We start from the raw sequence: 22,007 nt of genomic DNA on the forward strand, positions 1-22,007 counted from the left end.
ACATAGCCTGGATGCCGCCCATAAGTTAGGGGGCCCTGTGCTGTCCTCACTAGGAACCTCACCATGACACTTCCCTTAGAGGCCCTCAGAGACCACATCAGGATCCCTGTCCCCCCAGCCTCTAGTGGAAACCTGCGCCCACCTCTACAAGGCCAGTTATAACCACTGCCGCCCAATTGCATGTCCTCTAGGTGGGGAAACAGTCCCACCAAAATAAAAAGTGCTTTTATAAAGAATTAAGATGACCTCTTAGAATCAGTTACCATAGGCTAAGTTGTGCTGCAGTGACAATCAAGCCCCAATTCTCAGGTACTTAAGATAATTTTCAGTTTATATTCACTGCAGATCAGTGGGGGCTCTTCTCTGCTCTTTCCTCAGTCTGGCACCCAAGCAGACAGAGCAGCCACGTTGCTTCGTACTACGAAAGAGGAAAAAGAAAGCATGATGAGTGGTGCGTGAGCCCTTACAGCTTTGACCTATGAGTGACACCAATCATTTTTACTCACATTTTATTGGCCAAACCAATTCATATGTCCGCACCTAACTCCAAGAAGGCAGGGAAGTAAAAATCTCCAATGTGTCTGGAAGAAAAACTGAAAATATTTTATGAACAACACTGATGAGCACCATGGTCTGTCCACTTAGTCAACAGATATTTGACTGTCCTTCCCACATAAAGAACACAACCACCCTTCCCTAAATGAGGCAACGCAAAATGCCACCTGTTATTGGCTCCAAGCTCAGTGCCCAGATCCTCTGAGTGATTCCTGATGATCTCTCCATCAGCCTGAGAGGCATAGGTGGCTCTCTTCCTCAGGACCAGATGTGACTCCACTTGATCTGAAGACCTATACATGAACAGGGAGAGATATCTGCTGTCACCACAACCATCACCCCCTACACACACTCACACACACACACACACACACACACACACACATACACACAGTGCAACAGTGGAACAGTGGGAAAAGGCAGGATAACCAGAGAACATTTCCACTAAGAGGAAGAATTGGAGAAACACAGCAGTCTTTGGTCACTAGCAATTCTGAAATCCCTCTGGGCAGATGCTTTAAGGGCCCCTACCCTAAGGTGGGGAGTGTTCTTTGTCACCCCTGACTCCATTTTCTGGGAGGTGTTTCCTTCTCAATATTCTCCTAGGCCACATCTAAAGATGGTGGCATCACTCCATAAATAACAGCACTAATACTATATCTGATAACAATTTATTTAAAAGCTATTTCACAAAAATGCTTTTAAAACATTAAACCAAAGCATAGGTTTATTTTATTTTTTTAATAATTTTTTAAAGATTTTTTGTATTTATTTATTTGAGAGAGAACAGGAGAGGGAGTGAGAGAGAGCACGGAGCGGGTGGGGGCAACAGAGGGAGAGGGCTGAGCAGGGAGCCTGATGCGGGGCTTGATCCCAGGACCCTGAGATCATGACTTGAGCCGAAGGCAGACATTTAACCCATCCAGGCGCCCCATCGTAGGTTTATTTTAAAAGAATGTGGGAGAAAGTGCCTGCAAGGGTGTTCACCACCGAGTATTTCTGCCCCCTTCCCAGAGAGATGCTGGCAGGTGTGGTCAAATGACTTGCTTTGGCCAATTAAATGTGCGTGGAAGTGCCTGATTCATTTCCTGGGTGGAACTTCAAGAGCCAGTGTTGCAAGCAGGCCCTTTTCCGACCTGGGTATTTACGGACAGTCCTGTGAGAAAGAGCTAGGAGTCCCAACGTGTAGATAAAGAACCTGAGGCTTTCAAAGGTGAAGTAGCTGACCATAGGTCACCCAGCCAAACCTGCCTGACCCCAGGTCTTCAAAGCCTGTCTACTCCTCACTGTGACTTATTCCCGCATTGCTGGTTGATCATTCCGTTGATGTCATTATGTGTTTGGGAAAATGCAGGAGCTGATGCATAAACCTTCTGACACATCTGCCAACTCTGGAATGAACCCATAGCAACCCTGCATTCCACTTGCAATCCCTTGCTATATGCTTCCTTAAGTGACCCAAGGAAAAAGAGTTTAGGCTTTAGAGTCAGAAAAATTTTTTTTTTAATTTTTTTATTGTTATGTTAATCACCATATATTACATCATTAGTTTTTGGTGCAGTGTTCCATGATTCATTGTTTGTTCATAACACCCAGTGCTCCATGCAGAACGTGCCCTCCTCAATACCCATCACCAGGCTAACCCATCCCCCTACCCCCCTCCCCTCTAGAACCCTCAGTTTGTTTTTCAGAGTCCATCATCTCTCATGGTTCGTCTCCCCCTCTGACATACTCCCCTTTTCTTCCTCTCCTGTTATCTTCTTCTTTTTCTTTTTTCTTAAAATATGTTGCGTTATTTGTTTCAGAAGTACAGAACTGTGATTCAACAGTCTTGCACAATTCACAGCGCTCACCGTAGCACATACCCTCCCCAATATCTATCACCCAGCCACCCCATCCCTCCCACCCCCCACCACTCCAGTAACACTCAGTTTCTTTCCTGAGATTAAGAATTCCTCATATCAGTGAGGTCATGTGATACATGTCTTTCTCTGATTGACTTATTTCACTCAGCATAACACCCTCCAGTTCCATCCATGTCGTTGCAAATGGCAAGATCTCATTCCTTTTGATGGCTGCATAATATTCCATTGTGTATATATACCACTTCTTCTTTATCCATTCATCTGTCGATGGGCATCTTGGCTCTTTCCACAGTTTGGCTATGGTGGACATTGCCGCTATAAACATTGGGGTACACGTACCCCTTCGGGTCCCTACATTTGTGTCTTTGTGGTAAATACCCAGTAGTGCAATTGCTGGATCGAACGGTAGCTCTAATTTCAACTGTTTGAGGAACCTCCATACTGTTTTCCAGAGGGGTTGCACCAGCTTGCATTCCCACCAACAGTGTAGGAGGGTTCCCCTTTCTCCACATCCCCGCCAACATCTGTCGTTCCCTGACTTGTTAATTTTAGCCATTCTAACGGGTGTGAGGTGGTATCTCATTGAGGTTTTGATTTGGATTTCCCTGATGCCGAGCGATGTTGAGCACTTTTTCATGTGCCTGTTGGCCATTTGGATGTCTTCTTTGGAGAAATGTCTGTTCATGTCTTCTGCCCATTTCTTGATTGGATTATTTGTTCTTTGGGTGTTGAGTTTGATAAGTTCTTTATAGATTTTGGATACTAGCCCTTTATCTGATATGTCATTTGCAAATATTTTCTCCCATTCTGTTGGTTGTCTTTTGGTTTTGTGGACTGTTTCTTTTGCTGTGCAAAAGCTTTTTATCTTGATGAAATCCCAATAGTTCATTTTTGCCCTGGCTTCCCGTGCCTTTGGCGATGTTTCTAGGAAGAAGTTGCTGCGGCTAAGGTCGAAAAGGTTGCTACCTGTGTTCTCTTTTAGGATTTGGATGGACTCCTGTCTCACGTTTAGGTCTTTCAACCATTTGGAGTCTATTTTTGTGTGTGGTGTAAGGAAATGGTCCAGTTTCATTCTTCTGCATGTGGCTGTCCAATTTTCCCAACACCATTTGTTGAAGAGACTGTTTTTTTGCCATTGGACATTCTTTCCTGCTTTGTCAAAGATAAGTTGACCATAGAGTTGAGGGTCCATTTCTGGGCTCTCGATTCTGTTCCATTGATCTATGTGTCTGTTTTTGTGCCAGTACCATACTGTCTTGATGATGACAGCTTTGTAATAGAGCTGGAAGTCCGGAATTGTGATGCCGCCAGCTTTGCTTTTCTTTTTCAGTATTCCTCTGGCTATTCGGGGTCTCTTCTGGTTCCATACAAATTTTAGGATTATTTGTTCCATTTCTTTGAAAAAAGTGGATGGTATTTTGATGGGGATTGCATTGAATGTGTAGATTGCTCTAGGTAGCATTGACATCTTCACAATGTTGATTCTCCCAATCCATGAGCATGGAACGTTTTTCCATTTCTTTGTGTCTTCTTCGATTTCTTTCATGAGTATTTTATAGTTTTCTGAGTACAGATCCTTTGCCTCTTTGGTTAGATTTATTCCTAGGTATCTAATGGTTTTGGGTGCAATTGTAAATGGGATAGACTCCTTGATTTGTCTCTCTTCTGTCTTGTTGTTGGTGTATAGGAATGCCACTGATTTCTGTGCATTGATTTTATATCCTGCTACTTTACTGAATTCCTGTATGAGTTCTAGCAGTTTTGGGGTGGAGTCTTTTGGGTTTTCCACATACAGTATCCTATCATCTGCAAAGAGTGAGAGTTTGACTTCCTCTTTGCCGATTTGGATGCCTTTGATTTCTTTTTGTTGTCTGATTGCTGTGGCTAGGACTTCTAATACTATGTTGAATAGCAGTGGTGATAGTGGACATCCCTGCCGCGTTCCTGACCTTAGGGGAAAAGCTCTCAGCCTTTCCCCATTGAGAATGATATTCGCTGTAGGTTTTTCATAGATGGCTTTTATGATATTGAGGTATGTACCCTCTATCCCTATACTCTGAAGAGTTTTGATCAAGAAAGGATGTTGTACTTTGTCAAATGCTTTTTCTGCATCTATTGAGAGGATCATATGATTCTTGCTCTTTCTTTTGTTAATGTATTGTATCACATTGATTGATTTGCGGATGTTGAACCAGCCTTGCAGCCCAGGAATAAATCCCACTTGGTCCTGGTGAATAATCCTTTTAATGTACTGTTGGATCCTATTGGCTAGTATTTTGGTGAGAATTTTTGCATCCATGTTCATCAAGGATATTGGTCTGTAATTCTCTTTTTTGATGGGGTCTTTGTCTGGTTTTGGGATCAAGGTAATGCTGGCCTCATAAAATGAGTTTGGAAGTTTCCCTTCCATTTCTATTTTTTGGAACAGTTTCAGGAGAATAGGTATTAATTCTTCTTGAAATGTCTGATAGAATTCCCCTGGGAAGCCATCTGGCCCTGGGCTTTTGTTTCTTGGGAGATTTTTGATGACTGCTTCAATTTCCTTAGTGGTTATAGGTCTGTTCAGGTTTTCTATTTCTTCCTGGTTCAATTTTGGTAGTTGATACGTCTCTAGGAATGCACCCATTTCTTCCAGGTTATCTAATTTGTTGGCATAGAGTTGCTCATAATATGTTCTTATAATTGTTTGTATTTCTTTGGTGTTGGTTGTGATCTCTCCTCTTTCATTCATGATTTTGTTGATTTGGGTCATTTCTCTTTTCTTTTTGATCAGTCTGGCTAGGGGTTTATCAATCTTGTTAATTCTTTCAAAGAACCAGCTCCTAGTTTCGTTGATCTGTTCTACTGTTCTTTTGGTTTCTAGTTCATTGATTTCTGCTCTGATCTTTATGATTTCTCTTCTCCTGCTGGGTTTAGGTTTTATTTGCTGTTCTTTCTCCAGCTCCTTTAGGTGTAGGGTTAGGTTGTGTATTTGAGACCTCTCTTGTTTCTTGAGAAAGGCTTGTATTGCTATATACTTTCCTCTCAGGACTGCCTTTGCTGTATCCCAAAGATTTTGAACAGTTGTGTTTTCATTTTCATTGGTTTCCAGGAATTTTTTTAATTCTTCTTTGATTTCTTGGTTGACCCATTCATTCTTTAGTAGGATGCTCTTTAGCCTCCATGTATTTGAGTTCTTTCCGACTTTCCTCTTGTGGTTGAGTTCTAGTTTCAAAGCATTGTGGTCTGAAAATATGCAGGGAATGATCCCAATCTTTTGGTACCGATTGAGACCTGATTTGTGACCTAGGATGTGATCAATTCTGGAGAATGTTCCATGGGCACTAGAGAAGAATGTGTATTCCTTTGCTTTGGGATGGAATGTTCTGAATATGTCTGTGAAGTCCATTTGGTCCAGTGTGTCATTTAAAGTCTTTATTTCCTTGTTGATCTTTTGCTTAGATGATCTGTCCATTTCAGTCAGGGGGGTGTTAAAGTCCCCCACTATTATTGTATTGTTATCAATGTGTTTCTTTGCTTTTGTTATTAATTGCCTTATATAATTGGCTGCTCCCATGTTCGGGGCATAGATATTTACAATTGTTAGATCTTCTTGTTGGATAGACCCTTTAAGTAGGATATAGTGTCCTTCCTCATCTCTTATTACAGTCTTTGTTTTAAAATCTAGTTTGTCTGATATAAGGATTGCCACCCCAGCTTTCTTTTGGTGTCCATTAGCATGGTAAATGGTTTTCCACCCCCTCACTTTCAATCTGGGGGTGTCTTTGGGTCTAAAATGAGTCTCTTGCAGACAGCATATTGATGGGTCTTGTTTTTTAATCCAATCTGATAGCCTGTGTCTTTTGATTGGGGCATTTAGCCCATTTACATTCAGGGTAACTATTGAAAGGTATGAATTTAGTGTCATTGTATTACCTGTAAGGTGACTGTTAACTGTCTGTTGTCTGTGTTCGTTTCTGCTCTTTGCTGCTTTTAGGTTCTTTCTTTGCTTAGAGGACCCCTCTCAATATTTCTTGGAGGGCTGGTTTCGTGTTTGCAAATTCCTTTAGTTTTTGTTTGTTCTGGAAGCTTTTTATCTCTCCTTCTATTTTCAATGATAGCCTAGCTGGATATAGTATTCTTGGCTGCATATTTTTCTCGTTTAGTGCTCTGAAGATATCTTGCCAGTCCTTTCTGGCCTGCCAGGTCTCTGTGGATAGGTCTGTTGCCAATCTAATGTTTCTACCATTGTAGGTTACATATCTCTTCTCCCGAGCTGCTTTCAGGATCTTCTCTTTGTCTCTGAGACTCGTAAGTTTTACTATTAGATGTCGGGGTGTTGACCTATTATTATTGATTTTGAGAGGGGTTCTTTGTGCCTCCTGGATTTTAATGCCTGTTTCCTTCCTCACATTAGGGAAGTTCTCTGCTATAATTTGCTCCAATATACCTTCTGCCCCTCTCTCTCTCTCTTCTTCTTCTGGGATCCCAATTATTCTAATGTTGTTTCGTCTTATCATATCACTTATCTCTCGAATTCTGCCCTCGTGATCCTGTAGTTGTTTCTCTCTCTTTTTCTCAGCCTCTTTATTTTCCATCATTTGGTCTTCTATATCGCTGATTCTCTCTTCTGCCTCATTTATCCTAGCATTTAGTGCCCCCATTTTTGATTGCACCTCATCAATAGCCTTTTTGATTTCGATTTGGTTAGATTTTAGTTCTTTTATTTCTCCAGAAAGGGTTTCTCTAATAACTTCCACGCTTTTTTCAAGCCCAGCTAGTATCTTTAAAATCATGATTCTGAACTCTAGGTCCGACATCGTACTAATATCGGTGTTGAGTAGGTCCCTGGCTGACGGTACTACCTCTTGTTCTTTTTGCTGAGGTGATTTCTTTCGTCTTGTCATTTTGTCCAGAGGAGAATAGATGAATGTGAGAACAAAATGCTAACAGGTTAACAACGTCCCCAGCAAATATACTGTATACAAATCAGAAAAGACTTGACACCAGGGGAAAAGAAAGGGAAAGAAAGAAAAAAGAAAGAGAAAAAGAAAAAAAAAAAAAAGATAAAAACTAAAACAAAACAATACAAAAAAGGCAGAATATGATCAAATATGATCAGGCTAGTGCATAGATCAGTGCCACACACTAGATTTTGGGCGTATTTTGGTCTGTTAGAAAAAAGTGCCTCCTAAAATTTTAAAGGAAGAAAGACATATATGTACAAAATAAGGGTTGATACAATAAAGGGATGGAAGATGACTGTAAAGATGAAAATTATAAAAGATTTTATAAAAGGACTTGGTAAGATAAGTTGTTTGAAAAAAGAAAGAAGATATAAGAAAAAAAAAAAAAGGAAAAAGGGAGAGAATGTGATCAGGCAGGAGACTAGAACAAAGCCATACACTAGTGATTTAGGGTATATTTTGATCTGTTAGAAGAAACTGTACCTCAAAATTTTAAAGAGAGAACAACTTATATATATATGCCAAAAATAAGGGTAACTACTATGAAGGGATAAAATATGACTCTAAAAATGAAAAATAAAAAATGTTTTTTTTTTTTTTTAAAAAAGGGATTTATAAGATGTTGGTTGAAAAAGGGAAAAAGAAAAATAAAAAAAAAAAACAGTCAACAAAAATTAACTTTGATGAAATAATGAATCATGGAAAAAAAAAGAAAAAAAAAAAAGCCATGAATCTATGTGCAGTATTCCCCTAGCGCTGGAGTTCTCCTATTCTCCTTGATCGATCAACTTGGTCTTGGCTTGCTGGCTGTTTGTGCTGATCTTCTGGGGGGAGGGGCCTGTTGCCGTGGTTCCCAAATGTCTTTGCCGGAGGCGGAATTGCCCCGCCCTTGTCGGTCCGGGCTAAGGAAGCTGCTCCGGTTTGCTCTCAGGAGCTTTTGTTCCCTGCAAGCTCTCGGTACAGCTTTGGAGGCCCAGGGCAGAAATGGTGGCCTCCCAATCTCCACTTGAAGGAGCTGAGAACTCGGGGCCCCGCTCCTCAGTGTGCCCCCAGAGAAAAGCAGTCACTTCCGTGTCCCCGGTCTCTGGCCGCACTCCGTGCTCACCCGGCCTGTGACCGAGCGTTGCTCTCTCTGGCACCCGACCCCGCGCGGAGTCTCCAAACCCAGCAGATCCCTGCAGTGCGTTCCCGCACCGCTCCTCCCCGGGAAGGAAGGGGAGTCTCCCCGGATCTGCTGCTTGTTGGGTCCCTGCTGGGGGAGCCGTGCCCCGACTGGGCCGCAGATCACAGTTTATGGCAACCCCGAGCTGAGAACCCGCGACTCTGCTCCGTATCTGCAGCCGGTTTCCCTGCTCTGATACCTGGGAGCTCTGCTGCACTCAGGCACCCCGGTATCTCTGTGACCCCAAGGGTCCTGAGTCCACACTGTCCCGCGAGGGTTCCACCCCCCGTTTAGCCACTGCAGCGACGTCCCTCAGCGGAGCCGACTTCTAAAAGGTCCGATTTTGTGCTCCGCGGCTCTAGCACTTGCCAGAAGCGGCCGGCGGAGGCCCCTCCCCCGCCGTCTATCCTCCCGAATATCGCCTCGGATTCACTTCTCCGCAAGCCCTACCTTCCAGTAAGTGGTCGCTTCTCTGTTCAGAGAGTTGTTGCTACTCTCCTGTTCGATCTCCTGTTGAGTTCGTAGGTGTTCAGAATGGTTTGATCCCTATTCAGCTGAATTCCTGAGACCAGACGAAATCTAGGTCTCCTACTCCTCCGCCATCTTGCTCCGCCTCTAGAGTCAGAAAATTTTGAATGTGAGTCAAACCCCCATCCTGCCACTTCCTAGCTGTATGGACCCAGCAGAATCTGCAACTTCCCAGAGCAACTACTTTCTCATCTATAAAACCAGGCTAATACCTCCCTTGTCATTGTAAGGAAGAGGTGATAGGTACGTGGAGCATGCTTGGCATGTTTCACTTGAATAAATGTATCCATGGGAAACCATCTGCTGGTGCCCTCCTCCATCCCCTCTCTGCTCCTTGCACCTAAGCCCCACATGGCGAGCATGGTATGCTCTGTGACTCCAGCCTCCCCGTGGCTCCTCGCGTGCACGGACGTTTCTCCCCTTCCCCAGGATGAACCCTCCCACACGGACCCTGCTCTCCTGGGTCCATCTGCAGGTCAGAAGGAAGATCAGTGCGGCGGGAGAATAGCCAGTCAGAAGACGAGTATCGGAAGACGCTGTAGGCAGGCCCCTGATCACACAGTCTTTCAGGCCATGGAGATTTGGGTATCTTCCCTGAGAGGAAAGATAATATACCGGTAAATTTTCAGCAAAGGAGACAATCCTTAAGAAGCTTGAAACTTGGGCTTTCTAGGATAGGTGAGAGGTCAGCAGGAAGATAAGGCAGGCAACAGTAGGGAAACTTCACAGAGGTCTGTGCACCGTGCCCTGTCACTGGGAGGTACAGGGACTGGGAGGAGTTGCGACCAGTTGTGACCATAAGACACCAGACTGCCTTGTGAGGGAGCTTGGATTCGCATGAAGACTCACATCCTCCCTGGAGCCAGGCTTTGTCTTGGAAGAAAACCTTTCTGTGATATTGACAGCCCACGATGCAGCCCTTATTTGGCATATTCCTAACTTTCTTCAGGCCACTTACATGCATATTGTAAGCCCGATGGGAGAGCCTCTAATTGCCTCTGGGCCTGCAATTGTGGAGAGCTTCTGAGGTGCTTCTGAGGTTGGCAAGGAAACAAGTTCCCATTTGTGAAATTTCCAACTGGGGTTTCACAATGCGGATAGGAAATAATTTGATAGCAGCTGCTTGGTGGATGCTCCCAGGAACGGGCTCTGGCGCTGTTGCTGGGCAGAGCTCCGCAGCCCCAATTAGCCTGCTCGGTCCTGTTAGTGAATTTGAAAGCCAAAGTAATCAGTGGGACTTCATTTTCACTGGTGTTTTTTCCAGTAATTAAGAAAAAAAGGAGACTTCATTTACACTTAAGAAATGTTGCCAGTACAGCCTCCAGCATGTATCTTAATTGTAGAGAAAGGCTTTGGCGGTGAGGATGGACCTGGCATCACAGAACAGTGCTCTTCCCCTCCGCGGCCGTCACACACGCCTTGCCTTCACCTCTGCGCTCCGAGTCACGGTGGTCTCAGGATGCAAGCACACCCTCTCAGGGCTGCCTTTCGGCAAATTCCAGGTTCCTTGTCTCTGCCTGGGTCTTGTCACGGGAGAAGATGATTTAAAAGATGAATTAATTTGCCCTTTTCCTTAGATTTCCTGTTCATCCATTTCTTAACAACAAAAATTCAAGTTTTACTGATCCATTATAAAAGTTGTACACTCACACCCACTTCGCCCCCTGGACCTCTAAACTAGGCCCACCCACGCAGGGACTAGAACCCCGCTGTCCTTGCGAGCAAGTCAGGAAGCCTGCTGACTGTGTCAGACCAGGGCCCTAGGGAGCCCCCAGGGTTTCAGGGAGATGCCCCAGCAGGTGCAAGTCTGGGCCACCTCTCCCGCAACACCACAACCAAAGCATCTCTATGTGTGGCATCTGTAAGGGTTCTTTCAGCGACGTGGCTAACCAGGTTTCAGAAACACAACTCTCGGCATGCCGTCAAGAAGCCACCACCTTGCTCCCTCCCTGATCCTCATCTCCTCTTGGTGGATCTCATTGCAGGCCTCCTTACCTGTCACCCGCCCCCAGCAACCACTTCATCCCTACTTCTGCCGGGGACTCTCCTCCAGTGCTTCGGACCTTGGCCTCCCTAGAGCATCCAGCTTTGCCTGCTCCTGACTATGACACTATCCTGGTCTCAGACGAGGAGACCTTTTGACCCTAGCTCCTGGTCTTGCTGAGTCCTACCCCTTACTTAACAAATAAAGCCCCAGGAGGTAGAGAAAGGGATGGCTCTAACAATTAGAACTTCTTGTTAAGGGACAGATAGAGAACTCCCACTGTGGCTTTTGGGAGGAGCCAAGGTAAAGAACGGGAACGGTCAAAAGTGGGATAAAAAGGCAGAAGTAACCCTGAGAGTTGCAATAATCAATAGCGTGTCATCTTCCGACAGAGGGGAGTTGGAGCCACAGGTGGTCCTGAGATCTGGTGCACATTTCCAGGTCATCTTGTCGCCAGACACCAAAATTAGTGCAGGGACTTGGAGTACATGCCTTCACTTAATAAGCTTGGTCTAATTTAGTACAAGTTATCTTAATAAAGTCTGTGTTGAAATTATTCTACATCCCTAGGGTCTCTGCTGCTGGAAGAAAGAGGCATGTGCTACCATAGTCTGCCTTAGATTCAGGAGGGCATTTCCCAGGGAGGGCTTTGGGAAGCTCCAGTACCACAGGATGCCCCTTCCACAAGGAGGCCATCATGGTCAAGGCTGGGAAACTGCATCAATTATCCCCATACCACCACGTGGGAGGGTCACAATGTTCGTTAGCTTATTAAAAGTTCTCAAAAGCCCACCAATCAAGCAGTCTGTTTGATAATACTTAACCCTTGTTTCTCAATCGTGTTTCACTACAGAACTCACTCTTTGTGAGACGGTGTTCTTGGAACACTCTTTGGGAAGTATCTTGTTGGAGTTACTGATGCAGGTCTCCATCCTCAGCTAAGCTAAGACAAGGACTGTCTGCGTGCCCAGATTCCACTCTCCTCACCTTTCCCCCTACTCCAGTAGGTCAACAGAGAAGGTCAATAGCTAATGTTTGTTGAATTACCTCACATTTTTTAAGCTGTTTTGACAAAGGTGTATGGTTTGTGGTCTGACACACAGGGATGACTAACAAGGTGTCTCTTAATATTAACATATCAAAAAAATCAAGAAAAGATTGTTCTAGGCCCTGGAGTTAATCTGACGTGAGGGCATATTAGTTTAAAGAAGACATGGATGAAGTCTGCTTTAAAATTCATGTCTGGAAACACGAGTTGTAATTCTAACTTTATGTCTCATTCTGAAGATGATATTAATTAGAAAATCTGACAAGGATCTTGGAGCAAAAACAGTATTGTTTTAGCTTCTCTGAGAGATACACCGGGGGTGGGGGGGAAGCCACTTAAGGGAAAGATAGAGAAAACTCACATCATGTAATCTCATGTTTGAGTCCCTTGGTTCATGCTGCCCCTACGACTTGCTCCATTTTTGAGTTCCTACACTGTGCGGAGCTAAATGCATGCCTTCCCCTGTCACAACCCTATTGCCTGGATAAGAATGGGATCCCCACTTTGCAGATGAGAAAACAGAGAGGAGAGAAGTGCTTTGCTAGGGCCACACAGAGCCTGGATTTGCAGCCGGGTCTCTGCCACCAGAACCCTTACCCTTGCTTGCACTGCTACACCACCCCTACTTCTAGAGACAATGTATGGCGAGACGACATTGCATATCCAAGTACGGAAGACCAGAGGATTCTGGAATCTGGAGTCAAATCACTTGAGGAAACTCCCAGGGCATTTTTCCCACAGACTGGACAAAGTCAAGCTGAGGCCTAAAGGTAACTACAGGCCCATCACAGTTCAGTGTAGGGAGGGTTGAACTTGGAGCTAGAAGAGAATTCCAGACCCTCCTTACTGCTCTGGGTCTTTGAAAAGTGTCTTGCCTCTGTAATCCTCAGTTCTTCATCTGGAAAATGAAGGGGATCTCCTGGATAATATATGAGGGCCCTTCCAATTCCATGAATTCAGGTCCCCAACCCCACAGAGACGGTTTTTGGGGTCATCTATAGTCATACGGTTTACGGCTTAGAACATGCTATATATGAAACGTCTGCTGGAGAGGCTGGAGAAATGGATACATAGACACGGAAAGCGTTGAGAAAGCCTGCTGAGAATGGTCATGGTCAGCTGCAACTGCACATCATCTGTCTCCACAAGTTACCTGCTGTCTACAGCTGCTGCCCCCCGGGGCTGTGTGGACAGCTTTGAAGCTACAGCTTCTGGGGGTCTATTACACACTTCACTTAGTCTTCACGTTCCGTGGGTGTCTCCATCACCGAAATGAGGAAATGAGGGAAAGCAAGATTTCAGACGGTCTCACCATTTGCATTGCTCAAAATTGATACCCAGCCATCCATGAAATTGTGTTCATTGAGGGGCGTCCCCATCCACAAGCCAGGCATAGAGCAGCATTCGACTCAAGCAAGAGGAAACGCGGCCGCCCCCTTGGCTCCATGTGTTGCTCAGACTAAACAGCTGTGGGAAGGACAGCGGGAAGCGAAAGAGCAGAAGCATCCTGCACGCGCTTCGCGGAGGGAGGAGACAGCACCTTCACACCACGCGCATCTTCTACTTATACTTACAGGGAAGTGGTTCAAAAGCTCTTGAGGTGGGTGGGCCCTATCTCTCAGTTGACGGAAAGCTGAGGGGGAATTCAGTCCCAGTGCAAATTCTGGCTCAGAATAATTGCTGCTGAAGCCCTTCCGTGTCCCCAGAAGCCAGTGTAATCGGACATTCTCCCCCAGCATTGTGTCAGTCTCAGCCTGTCCCCATCTTCTTGAAGCAGCCCAATTACTACATCCTCCAAGGAATCCTCTTTGAAGCCTCCCAGCCACATCTATCATGCGGCATGGAGGTCCAAGACTTGCAAGCGAGCCAGACCTGAGTCTGAATCTGGGCTTCACTAATTCCTGGCTGCGTAGCCGTGGGCAAGTTATCGAACTCGGAAAACATTATCAGGAAAAGGAGTTAGAAGTTTAGCACGTAGGAATCTGAATTCACAAAGAAAAATTGTTTTTTCCACAGCCATCTTTGTTTCATTTCGAGCCCCTCTTCCATCTGAGAGGGGGAGAGTTAACCTTGGCAAATTGGAAATTGTTCCATTTCCTTGGTGCCAGCTGATTTCAGGGGTATTTATGTGGGGCTAGGGTGCCGGGGGGCCTCCAGGTATCGTCCCGTGCAGGTGTCCACGGAAATGGCGCTCACCTCTTCGGTCCTGTCACTAATGGTCTTCCGGGGCTGGCAGCTCTCTCAGTATCTCCTCGTCTTACTTAGGGGCACAAAAATATCTCCCGTGCTTGTCATGCTCTCTCTCTAAGACCATCTGCAGTCCATCTGCCTATCTGTCCAGATGCGACAGGCCAACATCCCCTCTAGCATCGTGCTCCCCAGCCAAGGCTCAGCTCAGGTGGCTGGCTCCAGGTGCCTCGCTCTGCACCCCTGTGCCTTACCCCCCTCCACCACCTCCCTGCCAGCCCCCCTCCTAGTCAAGGGTGACATTTTCTCATCTGCGGGAAGCCACATTTTCTTCTTCTACTTTTCCCCAAATGTGGATCCATACCCAGATCTTCCCCACCCTCCTAGGGTTTAGACTTCTGGAAACAAAACTGGGGAAGAAACTCAGCTTTAAGCCCCATCTGCTCTTCTCCTTGTCACAACCCTCCCTGTGGCAATGAGCACAAGCCAGCTATGTGTCTACAGAGAGGGTAAAATCAAAAGAATAGAGGCTAAGGTCTCAAACATACTGTCCTGCCACTTAAGTATTAAATAAAATAGCACACGAAAGAACCTGCCATGTTTTAAGGGCCTCCTAGATAATGGCTATTATTTTTTCCCCTCCGATCTGTTGGACACCTCATCTGTAGCATTTGTTTGGAAATCAGTCATGCCCTGCCTTAGATCATCTATTGCACTGGCTATTTACTCTTACATTTTTATTTTCCCAGTGTCTATACTTTATTCTCCCAACTAAATATAAGTTCCTAGAGAGCATGGTCATATCTTATAATTAGCTGAATCTAACAGAAGGCTAGGCTTTCAGCAAACACTTTAAAAATGTGTGCAGATCTAGCCTCAGGAACCCAAAATCACACTCACAAACATGTAGAGAAAGTTCTTTGTGTAAGAAATCAGGTTATGTTTTTTTTCTTAAAATAATTCATGAGCATGTTTGTGTCTAAATGTTAACAGAGGAGCCATGTGGTTTATGAAGACACCTCAGATATTAAAAAGAAAGAGATTTTCAATGTATCTATTTTTTTTTAAATCCTGCATCACAGCCATCCCTGAGTGCAAATATATTTCACATTTTATGCTGGCCTCCTATTGCAAAGTGCTAATTGAATCAATTTCCTGGAGCTGCATCACTAATGAATAGAGTACATCACAGATCTGGGATTCTTGAATCAAAAATACAGAACATGAATGTTTTGCTGAGGGAAAATGGTGTGTAGGAAAATGTCTTAGCATCCAAGAGAGTTGCGAAGTTTGGCCTTTAAACATGGAGCTGCAGAGTGAGCCCTTGCAGGGGCTCTCTGTCAGCCTCACCCTGGCTAGGGCCGGCCAGTACTCCAGGATGCCCCAGCTGGCCCCGTGCGTGGCTGAATGCACACATGCCCGAGGCGCCCACCCTTCACCACTTCCTACTTGCGTGGCCTTGAGCCGCTTACTTCTCTCTCAGTCTGGGTTTGCTCAACTCTAACTACAGAATAAGTACCTCCCTCCCAAGAGTTTGGTGAAGGCTCAGTAAGATGATGTATGTGGAGGACTTGGCACCGTGTGGAAGACATAGTGCATACCCAGTAAATGATAGTTGCTGCGTCCGCTGCTCTGAGGGGACACAGGGTGGACAAAGCAGGGAAGAGGTGGCCATCTGGATGCCCTGGAGAGTGGCAGCTCCACCATGCGTACCCACATTCACACCCTTCTTTCTGCAGGTCAACAGAAGTGCCCCTTTGCTGGGGCAGGAACATGCTAATGGCACTGAGGGGTGCTTTACCTATGGGGGCTTTGAGGACCCAGAATAGAAGGCCCGAGATGGGTTCCCCCTCACTCTCAAGTCATTGCCATGTCAGAGCATTCCTCAAAGGCAGATCTGTTTGGAGTTCCTTGTGGACTGAGAACTTCAATAGAACCTTCTCCTTTCGTTTCTAAAGTGAAGATGTTTTTGGTGGTAGGGAACAACAGTGTGAGTCAAAATGGCTTAAACCATAAAGGTGGATGATTGGCTTCCACGGTTGAGGATGTGCTGTGGTAAGAGCATGAGGAGGGAGGTCCACCCGGGCCTCTGCTATGACTCTCCCGGGTCTGCCCTCCTTCATGCGTCACCTTGGTCAGCTCTGGTCTGCCTACAAGATGGCTGCAGCCACTCGAAGCCTTCCTCCTTCACGTAATCATCTCCAGGGAAGAGAGCAAGAGGAGGTTCCAGAAACTTTCTGGAGAGAAAATGGAGGCCCTTTTCCCAAGGGCTGCCAGTTAATTTCTCCTCTCATCTCATTGGCCTGATTTTGGTCTCCTGATCACTGCTGGGCCAACCTCGGTGGCTTAGTGGATACAGGTACTGATCGGCATCATCTGAAGTCATCACCTGACTCAGTCACCGGAGTGAGGGGAACAGGAAAACCTGATTAGCTGTGACTAAATAGAATCCATCCCTGGAATTCAAGTCAACTCCCCCCAACCTCTGGGCTGCCGCTGCAAGAGGACAGAGGTGAGATGGGCGTTGGAGAGACTCCACAATGACCACTACTCTGCTGGCATTAATTCAACATCTCTTTCAGTTCAGGAAACAGTTATGAAAGGTCTGCTGTGTGCCAGGCAGGCTGCAGCATGCTGGGACCACACGGGGGCCCTGTGCTATTGAAGGGAATAAATGAGCCAACTTATGCAAAGTGCCCGGTGCAGCCCTCGGCCCTTATTACTACCTGCTCTGTATCATCTTCATTAAAATGAAAAATGCATGAGTGCTCCCTGCTACCCAGGAGAGAGACTTACACAAATACATTCTAGCAGTGTGGGAAGGGTAGCCAGAGTAAGCCTGCGGGTGGCATAAAGGAGAGAGATCACACAGGAGTGTGCAGAAGACCCAACCTCAGAAGCTTACAGCCAGTGATTCCTAACCTTGACTTCACATTTAATGCACCTGAGGAGCTTCTGAAACTCCCCACGCCAATTAAGTTACAATCTCTCGGGGTGGGACCAAGCACCAGAATCAGTTTGACTTTTTAAAGATTCCCCAGGTGATTAAAATGTGCAGCCAAGGTTGAGAACCACAGTAACAGGCTATTGAGGACATAAAAGCCACACATGTAAACCGTTAGCAATGCTGGGTTCTGAGGGTACGTTCAAATGAAGTCAGTGCTCCAGGGCTCAGGGCAAGGAGAGGACAGGGTGGGCAGGGGGCTCCGGACAGAGGAAGGGCATGGTACACAGGGTGGCTCCTGAAAGGTTTCTGTGTGCAAGCAGGGGACAGAGGGCTGAAGGGGCCTTGAAGGACCATGGGATTTGCCTAATCTAAGCCGTTTGGAGGTGGTATCTTAGTGTGAAGAGGAATAGTTGTGAGCAAAGTCATGCATGCTAACATAGAGTGTGTGTCGGTGTGGACTCAATCACGGGAGAAAAACTACACTGCGATTTCAACAGGTCAATGTAGAGAATTATTAACTACAATAGAGAATGGGAACAACAAAGGATTAGCTACTGAGAAGTAGAGAGCACTCTCAAGAATATAGGAATGCGGGCGTTAGGAGCATCTACTACCCCCGGGCTGAGGTAGAGTGACCTGGGGACAGCCCTCCACCCCTCCAGCTGAGGTCCAGGCTCTGCTGGCACAGAGTGGCTTGTGGAAGGAAGGAAGAGAGAAGTCACTGTGGTGTCACTCTAGTAGAAAGAGTCAGAAATTTGCCCTCTGTGGTGGTGTCTCGCTGGAATGCGCTTCGTTAGGGGTGCATTGCAGGAGCTAGGTCCGGGGGGGGCCACAGGAGCCCTCGGAGAGAGGACCGGGGAGCCAGGAGCCAAAACCTGGGACTGTCCTCCCATAAGCAAGCAGAGGCTCGGGGTTTACAAAACCTTCCCAGGGAATTAACGAAGCTGGAGTTTGACCCACAGCCACCTTTCTCATATGTCCCGCTACCTCTCTGAAGAGACAGAAGTGCAAGATCAAGGCTAGTCTGTCGGTGTAGGCTGCCCAGAGACGGAAGGGGCTGTGCTCAGTGAAGGCTGTGGGGAAGGCCTCCTGGAAGAGGTGAGGACTCAGATGAACCTGAGGGGAGCTTTTACTTTAGAGACCTTGAGAAAAGCAGGGAGAAAGCGGAAGGAGGGACCTTGACATGAGCAGTGTTGAACGGTATCCTGTGCCACAGAGCAGACCTGAGCTCAGACAGGACTTGGCTCAGCCTGTAGAGAGAACAGTGGAAAACAAGAAGTAGGCAATGAGAACAAAGAGGTAGAACAGAATCCAGGAAGTCCTCATCTGCCAAAGAACTTGAGTTTAAGCGGGTACGAGATCAGTTCATTGCAAGAGAGCCAGAGCCCATTAGCTCCAGGATTCCTCGACTGCCGGCCAAACTCCCTGTGGAATATAGGGCAGCAAACGCCAGCTTTGGGGTCAGACAGACCGGGAGTAGAGGGCCAGCTCCAGCGTTCAGCTGTGTGTCCTGGGGCAAGTCCCTCAACCTGTCTGAGCCTCAGGGTTCTTCGCGTGTGAGTGGGAAACAAGGGTCCCTTCTTTGCAGGCTTGCTCAGATGAAGTCCCCAGCAGACAGCCCGCCACACAGCAGGCCTCCCGTCGGTGGCATCTTCCTTCTCCCACCCAGTTTTACTCTTTGGGGGTTCCTTTCTGTCTTCTAACGCAGTGCACGCCTCTGAAGGCAGCTATTTCCAATCCAGGAATTCCAGGATTTCTAAATCAGGTGCCGCTGGGGAGCGCCAAGGTCTTGACGGCAGGTAATATCCTTGTGTTTCGAGGCTGGCTGCTGAGCTTACCCCTCTGCAGGAAAAGCTCAGGTTGAGGGGACATAGTCACTGTGTCCTTGGTCCCCCGGCCAGATCGTGCCATGAAGTGGTGTTTCGGACCCAGTCTCCACAGGGCAAATGACCGTGCTGCTTTCACTTTCAGGAGGAGAAGTCACCAAACCGCGGTTTGCTCAATTCTTCCACGGCAGCCTGGCCAGTCTCACTATCCGCCCTGGCAAAATGGAGAGTCAGAAGGTGATCTCCTGCCTGCAGGCCTGCAAGGAAGGACTGGATATTAATTCCCTGGAAAGCCTCGGCCAAGGAATAAAGGTAAGGACAGAGCTAGCCTCGCCGCCAACAAGACATGGACTTAGGGGGTTAGAGGCTACCCAGCGCCTGCGCACTCAGGAAATAGAGTCCTCCCCTGTCGAGTTGCCCAGAGATGGTGTGGTGGCAAAGGTGCTGGCAACAGTGGGGAAGTTCGTGACGGTGACTTCCCTGGGGGACTTCCGCTGTGTCCTGAAATTCCTAGATGAAGCCCTTGTGTGTCATCGGTTCACTACCCAAGAGCAGGCACCAGTCCGATATCTACCAGAAGGGAATGGTTCTATTTCAGCTGTTCCTGGATTGGTGGGTTGCTTTGTTGTCTGTTTGCCAAAGGAACAGAAGCAGCATGCAAGAATATATTTCGAAAATACTTGAAAGTAGAATGAAATGTTTGTCCTTGTTAAATATAAATTAGGAAGAAGGTCAGCCTGGGTGGGCTGGAATGAGAAAGCAGATAAGGAGGTCGCTCGGTCTCAGGTTGTGAAATTGAAGCACAGATTGGGCTTCAAGCAATCTCTGGCAAAGGGAAGGTGAGCAGATTCATGCAAAATAAAGACATTCATGGGATCCAAAAGAACCAAAGCTGCGTTCTGAGAAAAGCACCTCCTGAGGGTCAGGACTCGCATAGCTAAATATCTGCTGTGAGTGTCCTGCCCACCTCCCCCACCCATGGCCGGGATAGTTCTGGCCTCACCTGGACCTTAGGAGCTCCTGCCAGCAGGGAGCCTCTGGGAACCCGAGCAAAGAGCTGAGTAAACATCATTGTAGCCCCTGCTCAATCCTAACGGACCCCAGTGAGAGCAGACAGGCCACCCTCTGCCTCCCGAAGCACAGGACAGCACCACAAGCCACTCCCCTCCCCCCCAGCTCTGGGGGTTTCCTTTATAGGGCCATTTCCCAAGGATGGTGTGACCAGAGCATAGGTTGCCCCTACACCCCTGTCTTCTACCAGCCTACCCTGGGCCTGCCCACCTCTCCTGAACAGGGAGTCCCCCCTCCCACAGACAGCACCTTTATTTTCGATGCCAGTGGGGCTGGTGAGGCTCTGACATGGGGAGTCATGGAGGGTCTTGTGACCTGAGCACGTCATGCTTTTCTTTAAGCTGCGGTCACTCCAAACATGCCATGGACATCCACGTATTGGTTCTGGGCTGGGTTGGGGGCACACAAAGCTGAACGTCCCCAGCCTCTTGTCTTCGGGGAAGTCAGTGGCCCATGCTGACCCTTGTAATCCATGTGGATCTGCTCTGCTCTGGAGCACCCCATCAGACCACAGTTTCAGGATTCAAGCTCTACAGGACAAATAAAGCGAGGATACTGGACCGAAAAGCCACACATTCTAGAATGATAAATTAAGAGGCATACCACCTCTACAGAGCAGTCAGAGCCTATGAAAAGAGGGGGTTGTGAACTCAGTGGCACACAGAGCCACGGGGTACCGAGGCTCTTCGACTTTTCCAGATGCCACCTGTTGATAACCAGTCACTGCAGAGGATACTTTTCCATCCTTAGGGCCCAGCTGGCAAGAACTAGAGCACTGCAGGGGAAGTTAATGATAAGACACACAATTCATGGTGTCCCTCCTGGGGACTATTCTAAGTTCATTATCCCTACTCCTCACAACAGATTAAATGTTATGGCCCCACTTCAGAAATAAGGAGACTGGGGCTCAGGGACTTGCCCAAAATAAGTCTGTGCTCCTTCCTCCACACCAGCAACTCAGATTTGAAAGCATTCTTGAAAATGATTCAGACTTCCTTGCTTCTTGCCCTTCCTCCATTTATCTCTCATTTCATTTCTGAGTAATGACTATTTGTCTTTTTCCTGGTTTCTGGCCTCCTCCCTCCTCCCTGGTTAGTCAAAGGAAGGGGAGGGCCTCCTGTGATTAACAAAACTTCCCGTCTGCTCACAGGGCCCAGCACGGGTTCCTCTTTTGACTTGTTTTCCTCTGGATCATGCCTAGTCCAGAATATGGCCCGCATGTCTGGGGTCATTGAACGGTTGGGGCGGTTACTGTCTCGTACCCATACAAGACACTGACACTGTGGAGTAGCCACATCCCTGAAGACTCCCCTGTTCTGATTTTCGTAGCATCATGCCTGCCAATTTGTCACACCCACAGTGTGGAGGAGTGGGAAAGAGCAAACACCTTTGGGGCAAGGCACCCCTCGGTTCAAACCATAATACAAATACTTGCTGGGTGACCTTGGGCAAAGTAATTTAATCCTTTAAGCCCCAATTCCCTCATGCATTAAAGTATATTTTGTTGTGATGTTGTGGGAATTGGATTTTATGTATATGTTATATATAAGCTATAGAGAGATATAGAAAAGATATGTATATGTACAGATGAGCTGACGGATACAGATAGACATACATAGAGATCTCCCTTGTAAACCTAATGAGTAGGTTCTCAGCAAATCACAGTTCCCTTCTCCAGCTGGGCTGGCCTTGCCCGTGGCGTTGCCACTGTGCCAGCTTCTTTTGAAAGCTAAGCCTGGGTGACAGTTACGGCAGAGGGGCCTCGAGTGTGGCAGGTCTTCATCTGGCCCAACCCAGAGGGGCTGGCAGGTGGCCCAGTGAATGGCAAGGTGCCTGGAGTGCCACAGCCAGCTTCCCCTTGAGGAATAGGCCTGGGCTTTGGACAAGG

The 22,007-nt window shown here is 46.9% G+C and overlaps 1 protein-coding gene across 6 annotated transcripts in view; it reads left to right on the forward strand.

The window, feature by feature from the left end:
• CLSTN2 (calsyntenin 2) overlaps positions 1-22,007 on the forward strand; it is a 647,841-nt gene that overhangs the window by 585,854 nt on the left and 39,980 nt on the right. For all 6 annotated transcript variants that reach the window (XM_027584719.2, XM_027584723.2, XM_027584720.2 and 3 more), the window contains one exon: positions 19,194-19,360. In XM_027584719.2, the coding sequence (XP_027440520.2) occupies positions 19,194-19,360 (167 nt within the window). The remainder of the gene's footprint in view (positions 1-19,193; positions 19,361-22,007) is intronic.

This window comes from Zalophus californianus, chromosome 1, assembly GCF_009762305.2.
Source record: "Zalophus californianus isolate mZalCal1 chromosome 1, mZalCal1.pri.v2, whole genome shotgun sequence".
In the NCBI taxonomy this organism is placed as follows: domain Eukaryota; kingdom Metazoa; phylum Chordata; class Mammalia; order Carnivora; family Otariidae; genus Zalophus; species Zalophus californianus.